Source organism: Bacillus rossius, chromosome 7 (genome assembly GCF_032445375.1).
Source record: "Bacillus rossius redtenbacheri isolate Brsri chromosome 7, Brsri_v3, whole genome shotgun sequence".
Classification (NCBI taxonomy): domain Eukaryota; kingdom Metazoa; phylum Arthropoda; class Insecta; order Phasmatodea; family Bacillidae; genus Bacillus; species Bacillus rossius.
Genome location: NC_086335.1, coordinates 45,797,900 through 45,817,997, shown reverse-complemented (window position 1 = coordinate 45,817,997; position 20,098 = coordinate 45,797,900). Strand labels below are relative to the sequence as shown.

Below are 20,098 nucleotides of genomic sequence, written 5' to 3'. Positions count from 1 at the left end.
TTCGAACATAACAGGTTTTAAAACACTAGATGAATATTGATTTAAAGCTTGCTAGTTAGGAAACAGTATGTGTTGGTGGGAAAAATGTTTGATCGGTAGGAATGTTTTAAAACTTTTACTATCTCTATTATAAACCTAAAAAAATTAATTTCCTTTTGAGGTCAAACATCTAGGAATCTTACATTTATCTGTTGTTATAAAATAATAATCTATCAGTACATCAAAAATTAATATTATTCTAAAATTCTGAACTATCAAACTGTACTATTTAAATTATTATCCATGGCATTAAGTATATTTATAATGTGTGTGAAACAGATAACAAGATTATTTATAAATAAACCGTACTTGTGTATATGTAGGTGTTCTTAGGTACAAATACCAATATATACTATCATGAATGTGACTATACAAAAAGCCAATAATAAAACATTTGCACGTTCCTATTAGTCATATCGTCATCAATAAGACTTTTTATTCATTTAGAATATAGCTACACATCAAAACATGGAAAAGATCAATTGACGTCAAAGAATGCGCCAGGTCGCACGCCATTAGCGCAACAGAAGTGGTTAGATGGTCGCCTAACTGCTAGGCGTTACAGCGTCACCCAGTGCCACTTGCTTACGCAAGAATTTTTTTTCCTTAAACTTCGCAAAAATTACGAATTCACATTACCAAAACCAAATTATTTCACCAAAACTTCTGCAATACTGTTCTCGCGAAAATATACAAAAAAAACATAGAATAGAATAGAGCACGGTAGACTTTTCTCTATCTCCCTTATATTCTTTTGACCTTATCATTTTAATGAAATTTTTTTTCTCTCACGAAAGAGACATTCGATATTGTTGGGCGATAACAAGCACTCTTAACAAACGCGATAAAAATAATTATGAAGATTCTTTAATTCTTAGCTCTTGGTATACGGCATTTGGAAGAAGTACATAATTTCGTGGATGGGACGGAAGTTGATTGGAACGGAAATGTGTCCCTAAATACGGTGCTGCTATCTGGGGAAGTCTCACAAATCTCAAAAAATGGCAGACCCGCATGATTCATCCGTTTACATTAACTATCGCGAACATCGGGGATGTACTATGTGTATTGGTGTGCCAAACTAAACTTTATATTAGTACAATTATACTTTAATATTTTCTATCGACAAATTAAAAAAAAATTGGTTGTCCGTAAAGTCAGTTTACGGACGATAGTTTAACGTGACGTCATAACAAGACATTGATGAAATGTTTGCATACTTTTATGAATAAAATTGAATCATTTTTATTGAATTATCACTATTTTGTATGGATACAAAGAAGGAGTAAATGAAATCTACAATTTAATTGATAAATTGACTTTTATTTGCATTCATTAATTCAAATATGTTTATTACTTTAACAAACAGATTATTTTAACTATAACTTTTATACATGTTTGCTATTTAACTTCTTCCAATCTATGTTATTCTGTTAAGGATAGGACGATGATAGGAAAAGTAGGAAAATAATGGGAGTGTTTCAAGTTTAATTTGCCTTGAAAAAGTCAAGTCGATGGTTGTTCCAATCGAGTGTAAGAGAGATAGATGTGGCGCAAGCAAACAATGAGCGTAACGGTACACAGCGTAACGGGACTATGCGCGTAACGGGACACTTTTTCGTGCGTGCAGCCGGCGTTCATCGATTTATTAGACGTCACGTCAAAAATACGCATTACAATTTCGACAAACCTTAGTTAGCATTGAAACGTAGAGATAGCGCAGCGTTCGGCATCCTGTAGATACACAAGTAATTGTTAGTCTACAGTAGGGTGACCAAATCATAAACTTGAAAAAACGGGACACATCCAAGGAGGGTTTGGGGGCGATACCCTCCAGCTAAAGGGGAGTCCGAGGGGCTCCGTCGAGACGTAATCATTGAAACATGCTCTTTTTTTGCTAATTTGAGACCTATAATTCTTTTTCAATTTACCTATGAATATGTAATTTAATTTAAATTGTGAGGCGTATAATAAATAAAAACAACAATTTTGCAGTGAATACTTATTTATTATAAGTATTATGATATACTTCAAAACATAATTAAACAAGATAACTAAAATTGTTAGTCAAAGTTATGTTAAAAATCTTTAGGATTTCAATTGGGGATATTTTTCTTTCGTTCCAGCCAATTTTAAAACCTCTTTCTTTTCCAATATAAAGTTGTAAAAACTAGAACAGTCCATTTTTAAATTGTAGAGTACCTGCAAGATTGCAGAAAGGGTATCCACTCCCATCTTGTTCCTTTCATCCGTCCATTGAATGTTCAAAAACGAAAAGATTCTTTCAGTATTACCATTATGGGCAGAGATCGCAAACACATACTGTCGAGGAGAGGGGAAGACGGTCCGAGGAGAGGCGCGACAAAAGTGTATCATTAACCCAACGTAAATACGGGACATTTAGGCGTCCCGGGAGACTTTTTCGGGACCCCGCGTACGATCGTTAAAAAACGGGACAATCCCGTTTTTACGGGACGTTTGGTCACCCTAGTCTACATACATATATTCAACGCCATGTTGAATAAAAGAATTCCGTGATTAATTTTTATATCTTAAATATTGAATCAGCTCAATAACGTCTAATTTTGTTTGTAGGAAGTATTAACAGACTGATTTATAACTTTTAAGCAAAAACAAATAGCCATATACTTGTATTAAAACATGTGTTTTAGAATGTTTCAGGTTATTTTTTAAAATATATCGCCACATTTATAATGCTGTTGAGGACCAACTAAATGTTAAATACATTTGACGCCATATTTGTTCCAACACAATTTTCCTGTCTAATAAGTTATAGGTACTTTTAAAGTTGCGATTATACCTTGTTATGACTATTCAAGTTTACAAAATGTATTCCAGGATAGTTTTACTACCATAAGGTTTATTTTGGCGCACCATTACTCTTAGTACATGGCCCCATGTTCGCGGAAGTTTATATTTACGTGTGCATGTTGCCACACGTGGGTCAGCCATCTTGACGATTTCGGCTCGAGGCTATATCATTTTCTGCATCCAAGCGCTTTGGACTTTCAACCTGTTAAATTTCCGTCGTGTACTGCGCGCTTATTACATTGCATTTCTGGTGCTTACTAAAAATTTCACCCTGAACACTACTAAAGAAGTATAACCTAAAAAAAAAAACGCAGGCGATGATGATTCTGGTCTAAGGGGAAATGTCTCAGATTCAACCTTGAGGCATTCACATGCGACGCGCTCGGTACTCCTGTTGTTCGGTTAGCCCTGCGAAATCAACAGTACCATTTTTTTAAACATAATCATAGTATTTTTTTTTAAAACGGAGAAAAATATTTTCCGTTTTTTCTTAGAATTAATACTTTTCGTACATTTGTCACGCTCCAAAATTGTTTGAAAAGAATTCTACGTTAAATTTCGTACCCGAGTTTTGTAGTATAAGTTTATTTTCAACATGAGAACACATAAATATGCTCGTTAGCGAGGTTATATGTTTACACATCACTGGCGAGTTATTTTAAGTATTTTTATATACGTAGGAGGTAAATTATTTTATTTCCTTCCAGGCTTACTCGCCATATAATTTTTTAACACTTTCTTTAAGGATTTTACCTCTCAATTGATAGTGCGAATTGTTAAATAAACGTGTTTAAAAAACAGTGTTGCCATCATCGTAACTTAAACCAGCGAACGTGGTGCCGGTTCAGGGCCGGATTTAGGGGAGGGAAACCGGAGCGAAAGCCCCGGGGCCTCCACAAACGGAGGGCCCCCACAAATCCTTTGATATTCTTTACCTACAGTACTTTGTACATACATGATTATATTATTGTTAAATATTAACAGAAATATACATTAACACTATAATTTAATTTCAAGTAATTCTTGCCTCCGATTATATTTATGTATGTTTTTTTTTAATACTAAGAGAATCTACTTGATTTCACAATAAATTATTTATTGGAAAATTCGACTGAAAAAAAATTGTTCATTTTATTTGGAAAATAATTTGGGGCCAGGGGGCCTCCGCTACTCTGTTGCCCCGAGGCCTCCAGACCTCTAAATCCGGCCCTGTGCCGGTTGCATACGCGCACATGTTATTTTCTTGCTCTGTCGCCGGATGTGCGACGGAGGAGAGGGCGCATCGTCGTGTGAAAATGAATGCGGATCATCCCCTTGCCCCCGCAAATCCTGTATTCTTCCCCCTCCCTTTCCCCTATTTTTTTACTCTCCCTCTTCCATCCCCCCTTCCCCTTCTCCCTATACTTACTAATGCCTTCCCCTCTTTGTTTGAGCGAAACAGAATTGAATTTATTAGAGCCCGGAGTCCAGAGAGCTGTTAGGGAGGCCCTTCTTTTGTGTCCGCCGGCGATACAAGATCACGTGTCAAGTTCCCGGCTGAACGGGGAGTAATTAAGAGGTTGTTCATTACGCTCTTAGAGCCAAGAACATCAGTGTCCGATCCCTACCGCGTCATTTGTGAGAAGGGGGGAAGGGGGGAGAGATGACTTGGCGGGAAACCTGGCCTACCCGCTGACCACCCGCTGCTACACTTACGCCCCGGAGGACAGAAGAGTGATTGACCTACTGATCACCGCGAACAAGAGGTCGAAAGAGAAAACGCGACCATCAGAAAGAACCATTTAGACGTTTACCATTTGTGCGGAGGAGAATTTTTTTTTTTTAAATTCGTTTGTGTTAGAAATATACAAAGTATTTATATGTTTACTTATTTGCGTGTGCTTACTGCCATACGAAGTCTTCAAATTACTTACAACTGCATGTAATTATAAAATTAAAACCCTACACGGTAGGAAAAAAAATGTATAAACCTCAGCACTCAAACATAAGCAACAAACATCAGTAACAAACAAATCATAAAATTTGGACTATTTACTAATATGGATCGTCTCTTTTACAAAATCTTCGCTATACAATTACGATCAACATAAAACTAAAATAACGATAAGCTTATATGCATAAAATATCATGACACTGATTCCTAAAACCATACAAGAGAAATCGCGTTAACTCGTAAAATATTATATTATTTTTTACAATAAGTATAAAAAGGGTAATTTAAAGTGTCAAATAAAGGTAATTTGTGATTCAATTTACTATGGCAATACTTAAATCAAAAATCTCTGCCTTTGCCGTAGCGCAAGCAAAAATCCCACTCTCCGTTATGTGTCTATGGCCTGTTTCATGAAGGTCGTATGGAAACTTGCAGTTCTAAAAAGTAGTACCAATTGTCTAGGTATTCTTCTGCCACTGTTGTTTATAAAAAAATGTGTGGTTGTCTGTCTTCGTAAACAAACATATTTTGTTGTTTTTCAAGAGTTAAATTGGGGGTAAAGTATAACGCTGGTACTACTTTTCAGAACTGTCAAATTTGAGACTAGTTTCATCACTTCGGCAGGCACTAAACGCTTCAAACTCACACTTTTTTTTCAACCCTGTTTTCACGTAATAGTTCGTTTCATTAAAATTGTTTCAGCCAAAGGTTTTACATAAAGTTTAGGAGTTTTACAATAAATTATAACGTATATGAAAGTATATATTTTATATATATATATATATATATAAACTTTTGAGTTGACGGGTTTTGGGATCTATGCATGGACCATGAAATTAAAAAAACTAAATAAACATTTTCCGGAAATAGCACCATGGTAACGGCTACAGTAGGTTGTATTTCTTTGAAATCTACCTAAATCGCAAATACAGAAAATCTGTTTCGTACATTTTCTTCCTTGGCACTGACCTTCTCTTTGCAATGCAGTGTGTGTGTGTCTGTGTGTGTTTTAAAACGTGATATTGTTAAAAGTTGCTGAATCTTACGAAATAATATTTTAACGTGCGTAGCTCTATTCTGGAACACTGCTTGATCTCCAGGTAAACATGACACCTATTACTGTAGCTGAGGCGTAGAAGCAAGGGCAGTAAGGACCACGCCAGAACGCGCACCAAATGACCCCATCGCCTTTAAGCGCAAGGACGCCAAACTGACTCGCAGGCTTCGATTACTGCCCTCGTAATTTTTGCACCTTACAAACGAAAAAAAGCTGCTTTAAGTTCCTTCTATATTTTAGTACTATACTATAAGAATTTTCTTAACATTAATACGAAGATCCTATCAGTAATAGCTTACAAGAAAGATAAAGATGATTGAACAAAAATGTGTTAAATATTTCTCCCCATCCCCTTCTCTTAAAAAAAGCGAGAGCTGATGCTAGTGCCATCTTTTCCTTTTTGAAAAAATAAACTAAGCATTAAAAAGCCTGTTTGGGTGAAATATTCCGTAAATACTGCATTCTCCTCAAAATATTGAATCACTTCAAAAGGCAAGCCTTGAACAAATATTACTTCTCGGTATTTTCGAAGAGGTTTGCTAGCTTTTGGTTACACAGGGGGATATCGCTACCCAAAGGGACAAAGCAACATTTTTTTATCCAGTCCGCAAACTCCCAGCGCAGATTAATGCCTTCTCCCTAGCGTCCTGGAGCGAGGGTGTCCTTTATGACGTCATCGGCTGTCAGCCAACAGAAAAAGGAGGAGGGGGAATTGTAATGGAATAAAGAGAGGTATAGAAAACCATATACACACCCTCCATGTTACGTAATCACTCACTCCATAGCCCAGTTTGGTCGCATCCCACACTCACTCAATCAAACCTAATTTTTTTTTCTTCTTGCGATTACATCCTGAAATTTTCTACTCTCCCTCGATGTCCGCAGTATTGCTCATAGAACCCCCTCCCCCTCCCCTTTCCGCCTACACGCACCCCTACTCGGGACCATTCACGCGTCCCTTTAGTATTTGTACACTGAAGAGGGAACAGAGAAGAGGGAGGGGAAAAAAAAGGGGGGAAAGGGGGAGATTTTGATTGTCCGATTTCACTTCTCTCGCAACTCCTAGGATCTTTCCCTCCTGCCATCCCTTGTCTTTTGCCACCCTCTTTATCAAATTGTTCTCTTCCACTCCTCGCTCGCCGCCACTTTTGTCATTTTTACGGCTCGAGCCGTCCTCCCCTCTTCCGCCTGTTCTTCCATCCTTCCCTCTTCTTCGATCCCAACGTTCCCCTTCACAGGGCTGACGTCTCCCACCACTCCCCCCCCCCCCCCTCCCGCCAAACAAAGTTGACCCCACTCGTTTGCGTGCTGCTCTTCAAGGACACGCGATACGCATCGATCTCCTCTGTGCCCTGCGCGTCGCAGCGAGACACGGACCCTTCCTATCCGTCCTGTGCTCTCTCCCCGGCGGAGGCACGTCCGCTGGGCTTTCGTTCAGATCCGTGCAATGATTCGTTCATTCCGTCGTTTCAGATCCGACCGGCGACAGCGGGAATCCGGCACGGCTCGAGAGTCGTAGCTCGTTCACCCATTCCCAGTCTCCGTTAAAGGCGGCTGGTTATCGCAATCTGCGGTCGGCTCGGACAGCTGAAATTACAGGTGTCCAGCTGAATACTGACTGTCACAAAGAAAAAAAAAAATTGTTTGTCTGTAAAGTCGGTTTACGGACGATAGTTTAACGTGACAACGTCATAACAAAACATTGATGAAATGATTGCATACTTTTATGAATAAAATTGAATCATTTTTATTTTAATAATAAAATAATAAACACTCGAAATTATACAAGTAATCATATTTATAAAATGCAAGAAATATTAACCTTTATTGCCGAAATTGTTGTAATAAGCAATGAAAACCACATTTTTTCACTTCACTTTATAAACAGTCGACGAAACAGTTCACGTGTAGATGACTTGTAATTAATTTTAAAAACTGGCGTTTAGCTATAAAGTTTAAATATAATTATGAACAAGTTTTCATATAAATAAACTGCAATCAAATATCTATCATAAATTATATGAATCACCATAATTTTTTAGTCAATTGTAACATAACCTATTATTACTGCACTCGCCGACAGCGTAACGGAACACAGCGGAACGGAACAATGAACATAACGGGACACAGCGTAACGGAACAATAAGCGTAACGGAACAATGTGCGTAACGGGACACTTTTTCGTGCGTGCAGCTGGCGTTCATCGATTTCTTAGTCGTCGTCACGTCAAAAAGAATGCGTGTAACTCAATACACGTTATACAAGTGGAACGTCTTTGGCAATTCAAACCTCGAATCGTAACAATATCTTAAGGGGCAAAACTGTATTTAGCGAGAGAGGGAGAGAGGGAGGAAGAGAGAATGAAGATAATTTTCTAAATAAAAAATTTACTCACTGTTTAAATACTCACACCATAAAAAAACTGTGCATGTTACTGTTTCTTCAAACAATTCTGCCATTCGGAACATGCCAAATGAAATTCATAACAGGTAGCGCTATCTGTCTCAACAGCGATATTTACACTATTGGTTGGACAAGGAAGAACGCTAGCGCGCTGGTAGAATATATAAAATTCAAGGCATTCACAGCTGAAGGTATATAGGATACATATATCTATTTTTGAAACAAGCGCATGCGCACACTCCATTTCTTACAATTTTGTTAATTTATCTCTCAGGGTTCTATTTTTTTTTTTTTTTTGGCGGGGACGAATCATCGCACAAAGAGGAGAACGAAAACGAGCCCAGCAACGTATATATCTCCTTGGCTAGGTACCTATTCTCTGTCCTTTACAGCACTGGACCTCTGCTGGTGGACAAGTGTGGGATAGAATTTCCATCTTGTTTGAACACAGCCAGTTCCATGAGAATACGGCCATTTAAAAACCAGTTATGTGTCGAATCCCAATTTTCTCGAATCAGAATCTCGAATTCGAATTCCAAATATCTCGAATATACCTTTCGAATCCGAATCGAGGTCTCAAGAGTCAATAATAAATTAATTTACAAGAAATTAAAAAGAAAATTAACCATTGTGTTGAAACATTTAACACTTTAAATATCTCTTTCACAAGCTAATTTCCCATTATCAATACATAGTGTTATTTTATTTGTATGGTTACATGTTAAAAGTACCCTATCTTGGTGGAATGGTAACAGGATTGGTATGAAGAACAAAAGTGACCTAGAAAAGTTCAAAGGTTTTCAGTGTTGAATTTTGTAGATTTACTTTATATCATTCAATATTATTCTTCGTATATTTTTCCTCGATTATCTAATCCTTCGAATACTAAGGATTTGGTGGTATTTGAGTGTTTGAGGATTTTATTTACCCCATACCTATTTAAGTGTACCCACATTGCAAGCACTGCACATCTGCTCGACTGCTTCAAGCAGTGTTCACGAAGTAATACAAGCATGGCCACCGCGAAAAAAAAAACTACAATTCAAATTCGATATGGCTTCGATTAAGCATTCAACTGAAGTTATTAAACTTCTTTATTTAAATGTTCTTTGAAGTATTCCTGCAATAGGGAAATTGATTTCAAATTTTTTTATATATGCCATTACTGGTGTGCACTGCATTTCATAGAGAAACCTCAATGGCGGACAAAGAAGAGATGATACACACATAAAAAAGGAAAAGCCAAAATCAGACAAATTCAAAAATTAAATGCAGACAGACAGTACATAGCATTCAATGAAAGGAATAAATCCTAAAAAAATCACACAATAACGAACACAGCATGCTGACAACGACGAAACAGTTTCAACAAGAAAAAGAAACGACCTTGGCAAACACAGCGCGATAAACGAACTAAACCAAAAGTGATATTAAATAGATAATGTGGACACCACAACAGCGACTGCACAGAACAACCCAGTAGGCTTCCTAGCCAAAAACGGTTGCATGAAATCGTATGATATTATACCTTGTATTTTAGGGCCATTTAGAAATTTTAATCGCAAAAGTAAATTTATTTAAGTTTATTTAACTTTAACAGTTGGTTCTACTTGTTCATCGTTCATATCCTTCCACCAAAGTAAAAAAATAATAATAATTTGTCGTGAGCACGATGCTTGAGTTCTTAACACATCTATACATTCACAATGTTTTAGAAATTACAGTTAACAAAAATAAATGTGAGTCTTTCAGTCCTCGCCAGTGATGTGAACCATATAACCCCGGACAAATTCCTGTGTTCCCAACTTGCAAATACACTTGTAATACGAAACTTGGACACGGAATTTGAAATAATGCCGAGCGTGATAAATATACGCAAATTGTGTTTTCAACCACATTTCTGGACGGAATCACACGTAGTTTCCGCACCCGCCCCTAGAATTCGCTGCCTGAGCAGCTACGTCGACTATAAAATCATTTGATTAGCAGACCGAACTTTTACACTACATAATTAAACGGCTCCGATAAAAGTGAAATATATTTCGCCTACCTTGAACAGAGTGTTAGTACTGTGTCAGCCAGAGTGTAGGACTTTATCATCCACTAAATGGTACATATCTTGAAAAGGTTGTTAGTGCTGTACCACCCACCAAACGTATCCTATATTGAACAGAATGTACGGATGTCATCCACTAAAAGTTGCCTATCTTGAACAGAGTGTTAGGACTGTATCAGCCACCAAACGTATCCTATCTTCTACAGAGTGTAGGGCTTTATCTGCTACTAACGTAGCCTACTTTGAGCAGGGTGTAGGGTTATACCAGCCACCGAATGTATCCTATCTTCTACAGAGTGTATGGCTGTATCTTACAGCTAAACATAGCCTATCTTAAACAGAGTGTAGGGCTGTGTCATTCACTAAATGTCGCCTAACTTGAACAGAATGTACGGCAGTGTCAGCCACCAAACGTATCTCATATTGAACAGAATGTAGGACTGTATCATCCACTAAATCTCGCCTACCTTGATCAGAGTGTTAGGGCTGGGTTAGCCACCAAACGTATCTTATATTGAACAGAATGTAGGACTGTATAATCCACTAAATCTCGCCTACCTTGAACCGAGTGCTAGTGCTACGGCAGCCACCGAACGTATCTTGAACAGGGTGCGTGGTCGTGTCAGCCACTGAACGCCGGGAGGTTGGCAGCAAGTGTGGGTCCGCGCGACCACGGGCTGTCGTGACACACCCCGAACCCTTCAATCTCGAAGGGGGAGGCGTCGGTGATGTACGCCATATCGTGCGTGTGCCGCAGCGGGGGGAGAGTTGGGAGGGGGTGAGGGGTTGATGCGTAGGATGACACATTCATCGCCGAAACGGCAAAGGGAGGTTCGACCGGCGAGGGGATGAAATAGAAGGAGGAGGGGGCGAGTGTTTGTCGATCCGAACACAGGAGGGAGAACCCTCTCGCGGCCGTGATTCGACCGGCAACTGTCTCCGCCAGCTCCGGCGTGGAGGGGGGTTCGCTTCAGCCTCAGTTACACTAGCCAGCGCTCATCCGGTGCGCATTTGTAGAGACCGGGAAAATTCGCGGATTCTTTTCGTGATGCGCTGGAATTCCAATAATTATACCTTTAAGCTGTTTTTGCTGTTAGCTCAGTGTTCGTCTCCACGGCTCTAGGCCAATGAGAAACCCTCAACCAAAGAAGTATCGAATCACATGCAAACCAATAGAGACGACTCGCAGGTCAGCAGCCAATAAACTGTCGTTATTTTCCTTAGTATATATGTAGGACCTTATAGTCTATCCTGAAGGTCATCGAAACCGCGAATTTTTCCGGTCCCTACGCATTGGGCTAATGTCACCATGATCTGCGTCAAGTAACTTGTCGCAATTTCGACAGTTCTCAAAACTAGCAACAGCGGTAGTTAATTTCTCAGAACGTCACTTTGTGAAGCAACACGCCATGTTTGTTCACGAACACTCACAAACGCATGACGACGTTTGCAAAACCGCAGTATCTGAAGAATAGTACTGCTTTCGATGACTGATGTATTTAAGACAAGTTACGTGACACAGACTATAGCTCGGAGACAGGCTGTCGCACGGGGCTCGTTACTCCAGCCTACTATTGTCAATAGGTAGAGACCCGACAAATTCGCGGGTTCAATGACCTCCAGGATAGACTCCAATATCCTCTACACACTCGGGCAAATGCCAACTGTTCATTGGCTGCTGACTTGTGAGTCGTCTCGACTGGGTGGCCTGTGATTCGACACTTCTAAGAGTGAGGGTCTCTAATTGGCCCTCAGTCCTCCAGATTAACAGTGAACCAATGACAGAAGCAGCACAAAGGTATAATTATTTGAATTTTAGCATATTACGAAATGAACCCGCGAATTTTACGGGTCTCTATCAATAGGTAGGGACCGGAAAAATTCGCGGTATTGATGACCTTCAGGATAGACTATATGGTCCTACATATATACTAAGGAAAATAACGACAGTTTATTGGCTGCTGACCTGCGAGTCGTCTCTACTGGTTTGCATGTGATTCGATACTTCTTTGGTTGAGGGTTTCTCATTGGCCTAGAGCCGTGGAGACGAACACTGAGCTAACAGCAAAAACAGCTTAAAGGTATAATTATTGAAATTCCAGCGCATCACGAAAAGAATCCGCGAATTTTTCCGGTCTCTATCAATAGGCAAACAGCTCTGAAAGACACAGCAGAAACAGCACAGGCGAATACGGTGGCGAAAATCTCGACATTCACACATATAAGGACAGCACAGCGAATATAAAGCAGGTGAACATATTACATTTCTTAGGATAAAAATTTCATTGTTCCGTGCATTTCCCCCCTCCCCCTCCCCCACTGCAGACACATGCTATGCAAATGCTTATATTTCCACAATTTCTTGCGAAATTTAAATCAGGTGTTTTACTGAAACTCACTGTATTGTAATTTTCTGTAAATTCTGTTGAAATTTCAACTATCGTGAGAAAATTTTGGATCACGTGAAAAAGATAGAGAGAGAGAGAAAAAAATACTTTTAATCAGCTGTGGGCGTGGTCACATTGGCTTCGCGTTTGTGACGTAGTGTCACCTCCTGCCCCGTTTCTCTTAGCTTAGGGCGGGGCATTTCCGAGTATCGGCCCTCCTACCACACGTCTTACCACTCCTCGGTGATTCTCTCTCGCCCGGGCTACGTTTCAGCCGAATCAAAGAGAAAATTAGATAGAGAGCCCGGAACGGGTTTGGTATGTTTGATGTGTGTGTGGGGGGGGGGGGGGGGGTGAGGTTGGAAAAGGGAGGGGGGTGCGTTTCAAGCAGGGGCCCAATCTCACAAAAGTAAATGTTTGTAACTGACAAGCAAAATTTCAAAAAGTTGGTGGAATTATCCAGTTACAAGTGTTTTACAAGTTTACGTGTTTTTTTTTGTATCAAGGCTACCGACAAATAAATTCTGGGTTATTGACAATATCGTTGCTAAAAAAAACGTTAAGCTGACACTCTTTATTTACTACTGAATATTTATTTTGCTCAAAACTTAGGCAGGTTACAATTTACAAGTTTACAAGTAATTCTCCTAGAAAGATGTTTCTGTGCAGTTCTTCCTCTACTATAAAGAAATTACGTTAATTCGAATAAGAAACAATAACTATTACTGGTATATTGAATTGAGGTTATTTTTCCAAATGCTGTTAGTTTCAAGATTGGTTATGTTACCGAATTATGTTAGCTGCAAGTGTACAACTCTGTACCTCGGAGACACAAGACACTAAATCCACTTTAGGGAAAAATGCACTTTTAGCCAAAAACCTGACCACCGTTTGGCGTTATTTATATTGGTATACAACACTAAGATCTTCGATATGTCAGAAATCTCAAATTTTTGGGTAGAAAATAGTTGATTATATAAGTGAGACACTATTTAAAATTGTTTAAACTGCTCTCTTGAAAAAAATAGTTTTTTTGGGTGAGTGTGCATGTGTGTTATGCGCCTAGTCTTATTAACTTGTGATACAAGTGTTTATGTTTTAAATAATTTTTACATATGTAGTAACAAGACTTGCACATTTGTGAGACAAGACTCGGTTGGCTGAAATTGGTCTTGTGTTTCCCCGAACAAATTTGGAGACAAATGAAATTATTTCAAGTACGGTCCATATATCCGACTCTCTCTCCTCCCTCCTCCTTTTATTTTCTTTTCCCATAGTTACTTCCTCTGTTTCCCACCATGATTTTCGTTTCGTTACCCCTCCTGCCGAAAAAAAAAGTGATTTGATTCCAGCTCATGGTGGGCGGGTGTCGAAAATAAAACAGATTCGTGCAGGAATTACACATTCGCTGCCTGTCTTCCCGACGGGGGAAGCCAAACCCCTCGAAAACAGCTCCTCCGTGAAGAAGGAAAAAGAAAAAAAGAAACACGCTCCTTTCCTGGAGCGTTGAAGAGCGTTCGTGCAAGGACTTGCACGCCCAAACTCTGTTCTTTTCAGAGAGGCTATTTCGTCCCGTGTGTTCCAAACATCAGCCGAAATGTACTGTTTTGATGCCTCGGAGAGTAATTCTGTGCCTCGAGCTAAATGATTCTACGTCCATATTTGGCGATTTTTTTTTGTTTTATTGCGGATGATGTCTTAAAAAAAATATTGTTTTCTATTGAGTCACACCATTGTAAATAACTGAAATAAAATTCTAAGAATTTTGTGAGATCTATAAGAGCTTTTAAGTCCAAAGCTTTTTTTTTCTATAAAAACAAACGTTTTGTTACAATGTGTACTTTTAGCTGTTGAGAACGTCCCCCCATTTCTAATAAATTAATCATAAGTTATTTCCTGCCGGCTACAAGCACATGTAGGTTGATTGAAAACACATTATCATGGAAAGATTTTACACTCCTGTAAAGGTTTCCCACCTGTGACATAGGCTCGTTGGTTCTGAGGCACAGAAAAAAGTTATGCACTCATTACATCATTAAATACGACTTGTGTGTACCCGAGCACAATAATAGTAACTTATTTTTAAATTAAAAGAAAAAAAACCTTTACGCCATAAACATGATACCAAAAAAAATGCGACAGAGAAAATGTGTGGTACTTTGAATATATTTCAAGGTTATAATTTTATCCCGTTCCTGTATCCCCCCCCCCTCATGTTTTGCCTCTAAACATCACACACTGTCTGTCTTCATAAACTTCAGTTCAGGACGAAGAACATTACCCCCAACTGTAAGCCATACGTTGATTCATGCAAATACATTTTTTTTTTACTTTTTTTTTTACTGACTAATAACTGGGGCTGAGTTCTGAATGATTTCAGAGTTGTTTTGCAACATCAATCACTGTAAATGCAGTTCCAAATAGCAACTTACATTATTTAAAAAAAATTATCTCTTTTATGCTTATAAACTACAATCTGTGCGAATAACCCTTGATGATTCAAGCAACAACCGACATCGAAAGTAATTAAAAGCAAGTTGGTGCTTGGAGACAAAAAATGTACTTTGTAAAAAAACATTACTTTATCATTGCCCGCAAATTTATTCCAATTTTCGATGACTCATCCACGAGAGAGAATTGAAAGGGGGGGGGGGGGTGTCTCCCACCAAATGTCTCTGGAATTAATACCTCGCCATACAGCATATAGTCGCCCGAGCGGAAACGAGCCCGCGAATCACATTATCGCCTCGACCCCCCACCCCTCCCCCCCCACCCCCCCGCGAAGCACCGCGCCTGCAACCCTTTCGCGCGTACCAAGCATGGAGAGCTCTTCCGTCAAAACCAACCCTTCTCTGGCGAGAAAAGGGTTGGAGGGTCGGCGAGTTGAGGTGGGTTAGTGCGCGCACGCGGGGCAGGGGGGGGAGAGCAGGGATTCCTGCCTCCGATAACAAATTATGTGGATAAATTGTTTCATATTACGGGGACTTCCAATCTCCATTACAACCCCTCCCCCACTCTTGGCAACGTGTTGTTTCGCTGCCGTTGAATAATGTATGCTCTGGTCCGCTTCCCCCCCCCCCTCCCTCCCCCAACTACCCGTTTCCCACACACCCCGCCTCTCTCTTCCACTCAACACACTCTGGGCACCAGCTTAACAACATTATGGAGATTCGTCTCCGCGAACCACCCATTCGCTCCCCCCTCCCCCCTTTTTCCTATGCTCGCTTTTCCTTCCTTCCACTGTTAACTTCTACCCTCGCAAAAAATAAATAACGTTTCTCTGATGTTTCAGTAGTCTCCGGAGCTGTGCTCGTTGAAAAGTCGTCCAACTCAACTTTACGCGCCAGAACACTTCGGGTGTCAGATCACTTCTAACCGGTGAGTTTATGATGCGTCTTAAGTCGTTCAGTGTCGACGCCTTCAGAGTGCATGTACGTATTGCATGTGGTGAGTGTACCCCAAGACGCGTGGAACGTGTTCAGAGATTCAGGCCTGTGGGAGTCTGCTGTATCTCTCAAGGTTTTTTTAACTTGCGGAGAAAGGCCAGGCGAGAACTGAGCTTGGCAAGAAATGCAATAGCTCTAGCAAGCAACATGCAACTAAGGCAAAATAAAAATCACGTTAGTTTATGAAGCACAAAAGTTCCCACCACGTCACCAACACTAAAACATAAAATTTAAAAACAGTAGAAAAAAATTATTTTCCATTATTTTTATAATACATTTTTTAGTAAACACATGTTACTTTCCGAATAAATTAATTCAAATCGATTATTTGCTTTAACTTTGCGATAGTTTAATAAGTGAAAATAAAAATATTATCCTAGCCTACATGATGACTGTATTTTTTTTTTTTTTTTTTGGAACATTTCACCTCAAATATAGAAGGAGGAAACATAATCCGAAACACAAACAATTTGAAATTTGAGCAATACTTATTATCGATTTTGATATTTGTTTCAAATTTAGTTTTGAAAATAAAATAATATATACGCAAAGCACTTCTCTCACTCGTTATTAAAATCTACCGTCTAGTGTTTCACATCCCAAGGCACAGCACTGGACATTTAGAGGAAATGTTTTGTTTCAATGGCATCATAAATCAGACACCTTTACATTTGTTGTAAAATGCTTGTACCCTTTACACATTACAGGTGATATATACAGATAAAAAATGATCAAAATAGACAACTAAAGAACTATCGCAGGGTTTATGTTTCATAAAAATTAAACATTGATCATTATAACGATTTTTTTTCTGTTCAGTTAAACTGCCCAAGGCAAATGTCCACATTCCGAGCATCTCTCAGCTACACAGTTTTTCATGGATCATTTATTTTTGAAGTGAAACCTCTTTACAGCTGGCGGGGTAACTCGATACTACGACTCTTCAGAATGCAACGCTCAGGGTTGGGGTCTTGTTGGTGGGATAATGAATAAAGTAGAGAGTCGGCAAACTTTTTATGACTTTTCGCAGGTTTTCATCGCCATGTTTGTACGATGGTAAACCCTCCACTGTGCAATTTATTGTTCGGTTCTGTTGTCCAAGCATATTGTTTTAGTGTTTAATTTTATTATTGAAATGTGAAGTTTCACTTGTAACACGCGTGCTGGCCACGCATCTATTTTAAAGTAGTCAGATATAATGGTACGTTGTATACAGTATGACTACGACAATGATGAATAACGAAATTATCTTTGAAAGATTTGTGCAACGGGAGTGCATGACTTGATGTAAGTTTTTGGACACACACCGTTGCAAAGCACTTGTTCTGTAGAAGAAAACTAAAAACTAAAAATAAAAAATAAAAATACCCAGAAGACAAAAAACATAAATTTAGCAAAACAAAATTGCTGTTGTCAACAGGATATAAACACCACAAAATATTCCGTTACAGGAATATGTTTTGGTGTTTATATCCTGTTGACAACAGCAATTTTTTTGCTATTTTTTTTGTATCTTGGGTATTTTTATTTATTTATTTATTTACTTTTTAATTTTTTTTTAGTTTTCTTCTACAGAAAAAAGTTCTTTGCAATGGCGCATGTCCAAAAACTTACATCAAGTCACGAATAATGAAGAAACCTAAAAATAATGGTATCGTCGGCCGTGATAGTGGTGCGCGTGCCATAGTAAAGGTACCGGTGCCGTAATTGCGGCACGTCCTGCAACCCCCTGCCGTCGGGGCGCTGGGGCAAGTCTAACAATAGCCCTGCCTGGCGGAGACGACGGTGGCCCCCGGAGGGACCACGGGCGGGGTCGGAGCGAGACCCCGACACGCCATGCCGCAAGCCGCCGCGGTGGCTGGCACGAGGTAGCAGCACCATCGCCCCTGCCGGCGCGCCCCTGTTCCTCCCCGCGGGCGCCGCTGACGGTTCACACCCTCGCCTCGTGACATGCACGACCCGGAACATGGCTTCAGCTGCGGCGAGCACCCTCGCTTCCACCATTACGTCACATTTCATGAGAACGTCATCTTTATAATTACGGATTTAAGAAAATTAATTGTCACATTAAAATCTCACGGAACAGTGGACTTTTAAAACACCACCGTTTGCACATTTCACGATATGGCTTGAGAAACGTAAACGTAATTTTTTTTTTGACGTGACAACGTCTAATAAATTGATGAACGCCGGCTGCACGCACGAAAAAGTGTCCCGTTACGCATATTGTCCCGTTACACTGTGTCCCGTTACGCTCATTTTACGCTTGCGCTCTCTTCCACTCGATTGGAACAACCATCGATTTGACTTTTTCCGAGGCACGTTAAACTTGAAACACTCCCAATCGTTTCCTACTTTTCCCATCATCGTCCTATCCTTAACAGAATAACGCAGGTTGGAAGAAGTTAAATAGCAAACATGTATAAAAGTTATAGTTAAAATAATCTCTTCGTTAAAGTAATAAACATATTTGAATTAATGAGTGCAAATAAAAGTAAATTTATCAATTAAATTGTAGATTTCATTTCACTCCTTTTTTGTATTCATAGAAAATAGTGATAATTCAATGAAAATGATTCAATTTTATTCATAAAAGTATGCAATCATTTCATCAATGTTTTGTTATGACGATGTCACGTTAAACTATCGTCCGTAAACCGACTTTACAGACAACCAATTTTTTTTTATTTAACTCTGTTCGTAAGTACGTAAATTATTCGATGATTTTCGATAAAAAAAATACCTCATGAATTCAATAATGTTATAAAATGCACGAAAAACGCAATTGTTAAGTTTGTACGAAATGCGTGATTACAAAAACTTTCGTGCAGACAGGCATTGGATGTAGGCTGCTCGGTAAAACAATTCCTTAAGCTTTTTTTGTGTTTACGAGACAAGTCGGGATACAATGGGGAGGAAATAAGTTATTGTAGCCCTCTAAGTATTTAAAAAAAGTCTTCCTAAATAGTATCTCTGTAACTTTAGGTATCTGGGTTTCCATGATATTCTTATTCTGTCTTCGGTTATTTTATTTTTTTAATCCTGGGAAGGAAGGGGCATAGACAACAAGGACTCCCTCCTGGCTCCGTTCTTGTTTATATTCATCTATCTACATACAAAAACGCCTATGGTAAATCTCGTCAAACTACAGAGCTGGTGTTTGTTCTGAGAAATATTACGCTACCGTAATATGGGAGGAGGTTACCAATTTTATACCCTTCAATTTTTTTTATGGTAGCGTTCAGAGCAAGTTATTCTGAGTATGTAATACTCCTCACCATCATGATTTTGTTTTCAATTTGTTGTAATCTAGATTTTGAGGCCACTTATCCAATTTTCGGAATGACAACTAAAGTTTCGGTACCATACGCCATGCTGATATTTTCTACCTTGGATTTGTTATTCTATCACAAATATTTTCAACATATTCACTAAGTGTAATATAATGGGTGTAAAAATCCTCGTAGATCTTCGTAATTAACACTTGCGTGACATTTTTACACCTATTATACTACACTAGGTGAATATATGTTCAAAATATTAATGGTAGATCAACAAATGCGAAATAAGTTTAGGATAAAATTTAAAAGCTAGTCCTTAGATAAAAGAAATGACGGGAGAGAGAGAGAGAGAGAGAGAGAGAGAGAAAATTAATATGTCATGTGAGACGGTGCCTTAAGAGATATCTTCCCAAAGGTTTCCTACCGGTTTGCAGTTTCATATAATACTAATAGCCGCTTGCAGAGTCAGGTAAGTAAAATCCAAGCAAAACCTTTGCAGGTTAATCAAATGGATAAATACTTTACTTTGCCTCAAGTCACGACTTGCAAGCCGGCCACATAATAAATGTCAAATACCGAGAGCTCGGATGTTTACACATCAAAAATATTTTAATACAATGTTCTGCGTCTGGTAGAAGACGTTGCTAGAGAATACTTTTTTTCT

General features: G+C 39.0%; 1 protein-coding gene across 1 annotated transcript in view; it reads right to left on the bottom strand.

Annotated features, from left to right (window-relative positions):
* The window catches only part of LOC134534548 (uncharacterized), a 97,275-nt gene that overhangs the window by 52,911 nt on the left and 24,266 nt on the right, over positions 1-20,098 (bottom strand). The window contains exon 5 of the mRNA XM_063373030.1: positions 17,850-18,129. Within this exon, the coding sequence (XP_063229100.1) occupies positions 17,850-18,129 (280 nt within the window). The remainder of the gene's footprint in view (positions 1-17,849; positions 18,130-20,098) is intronic.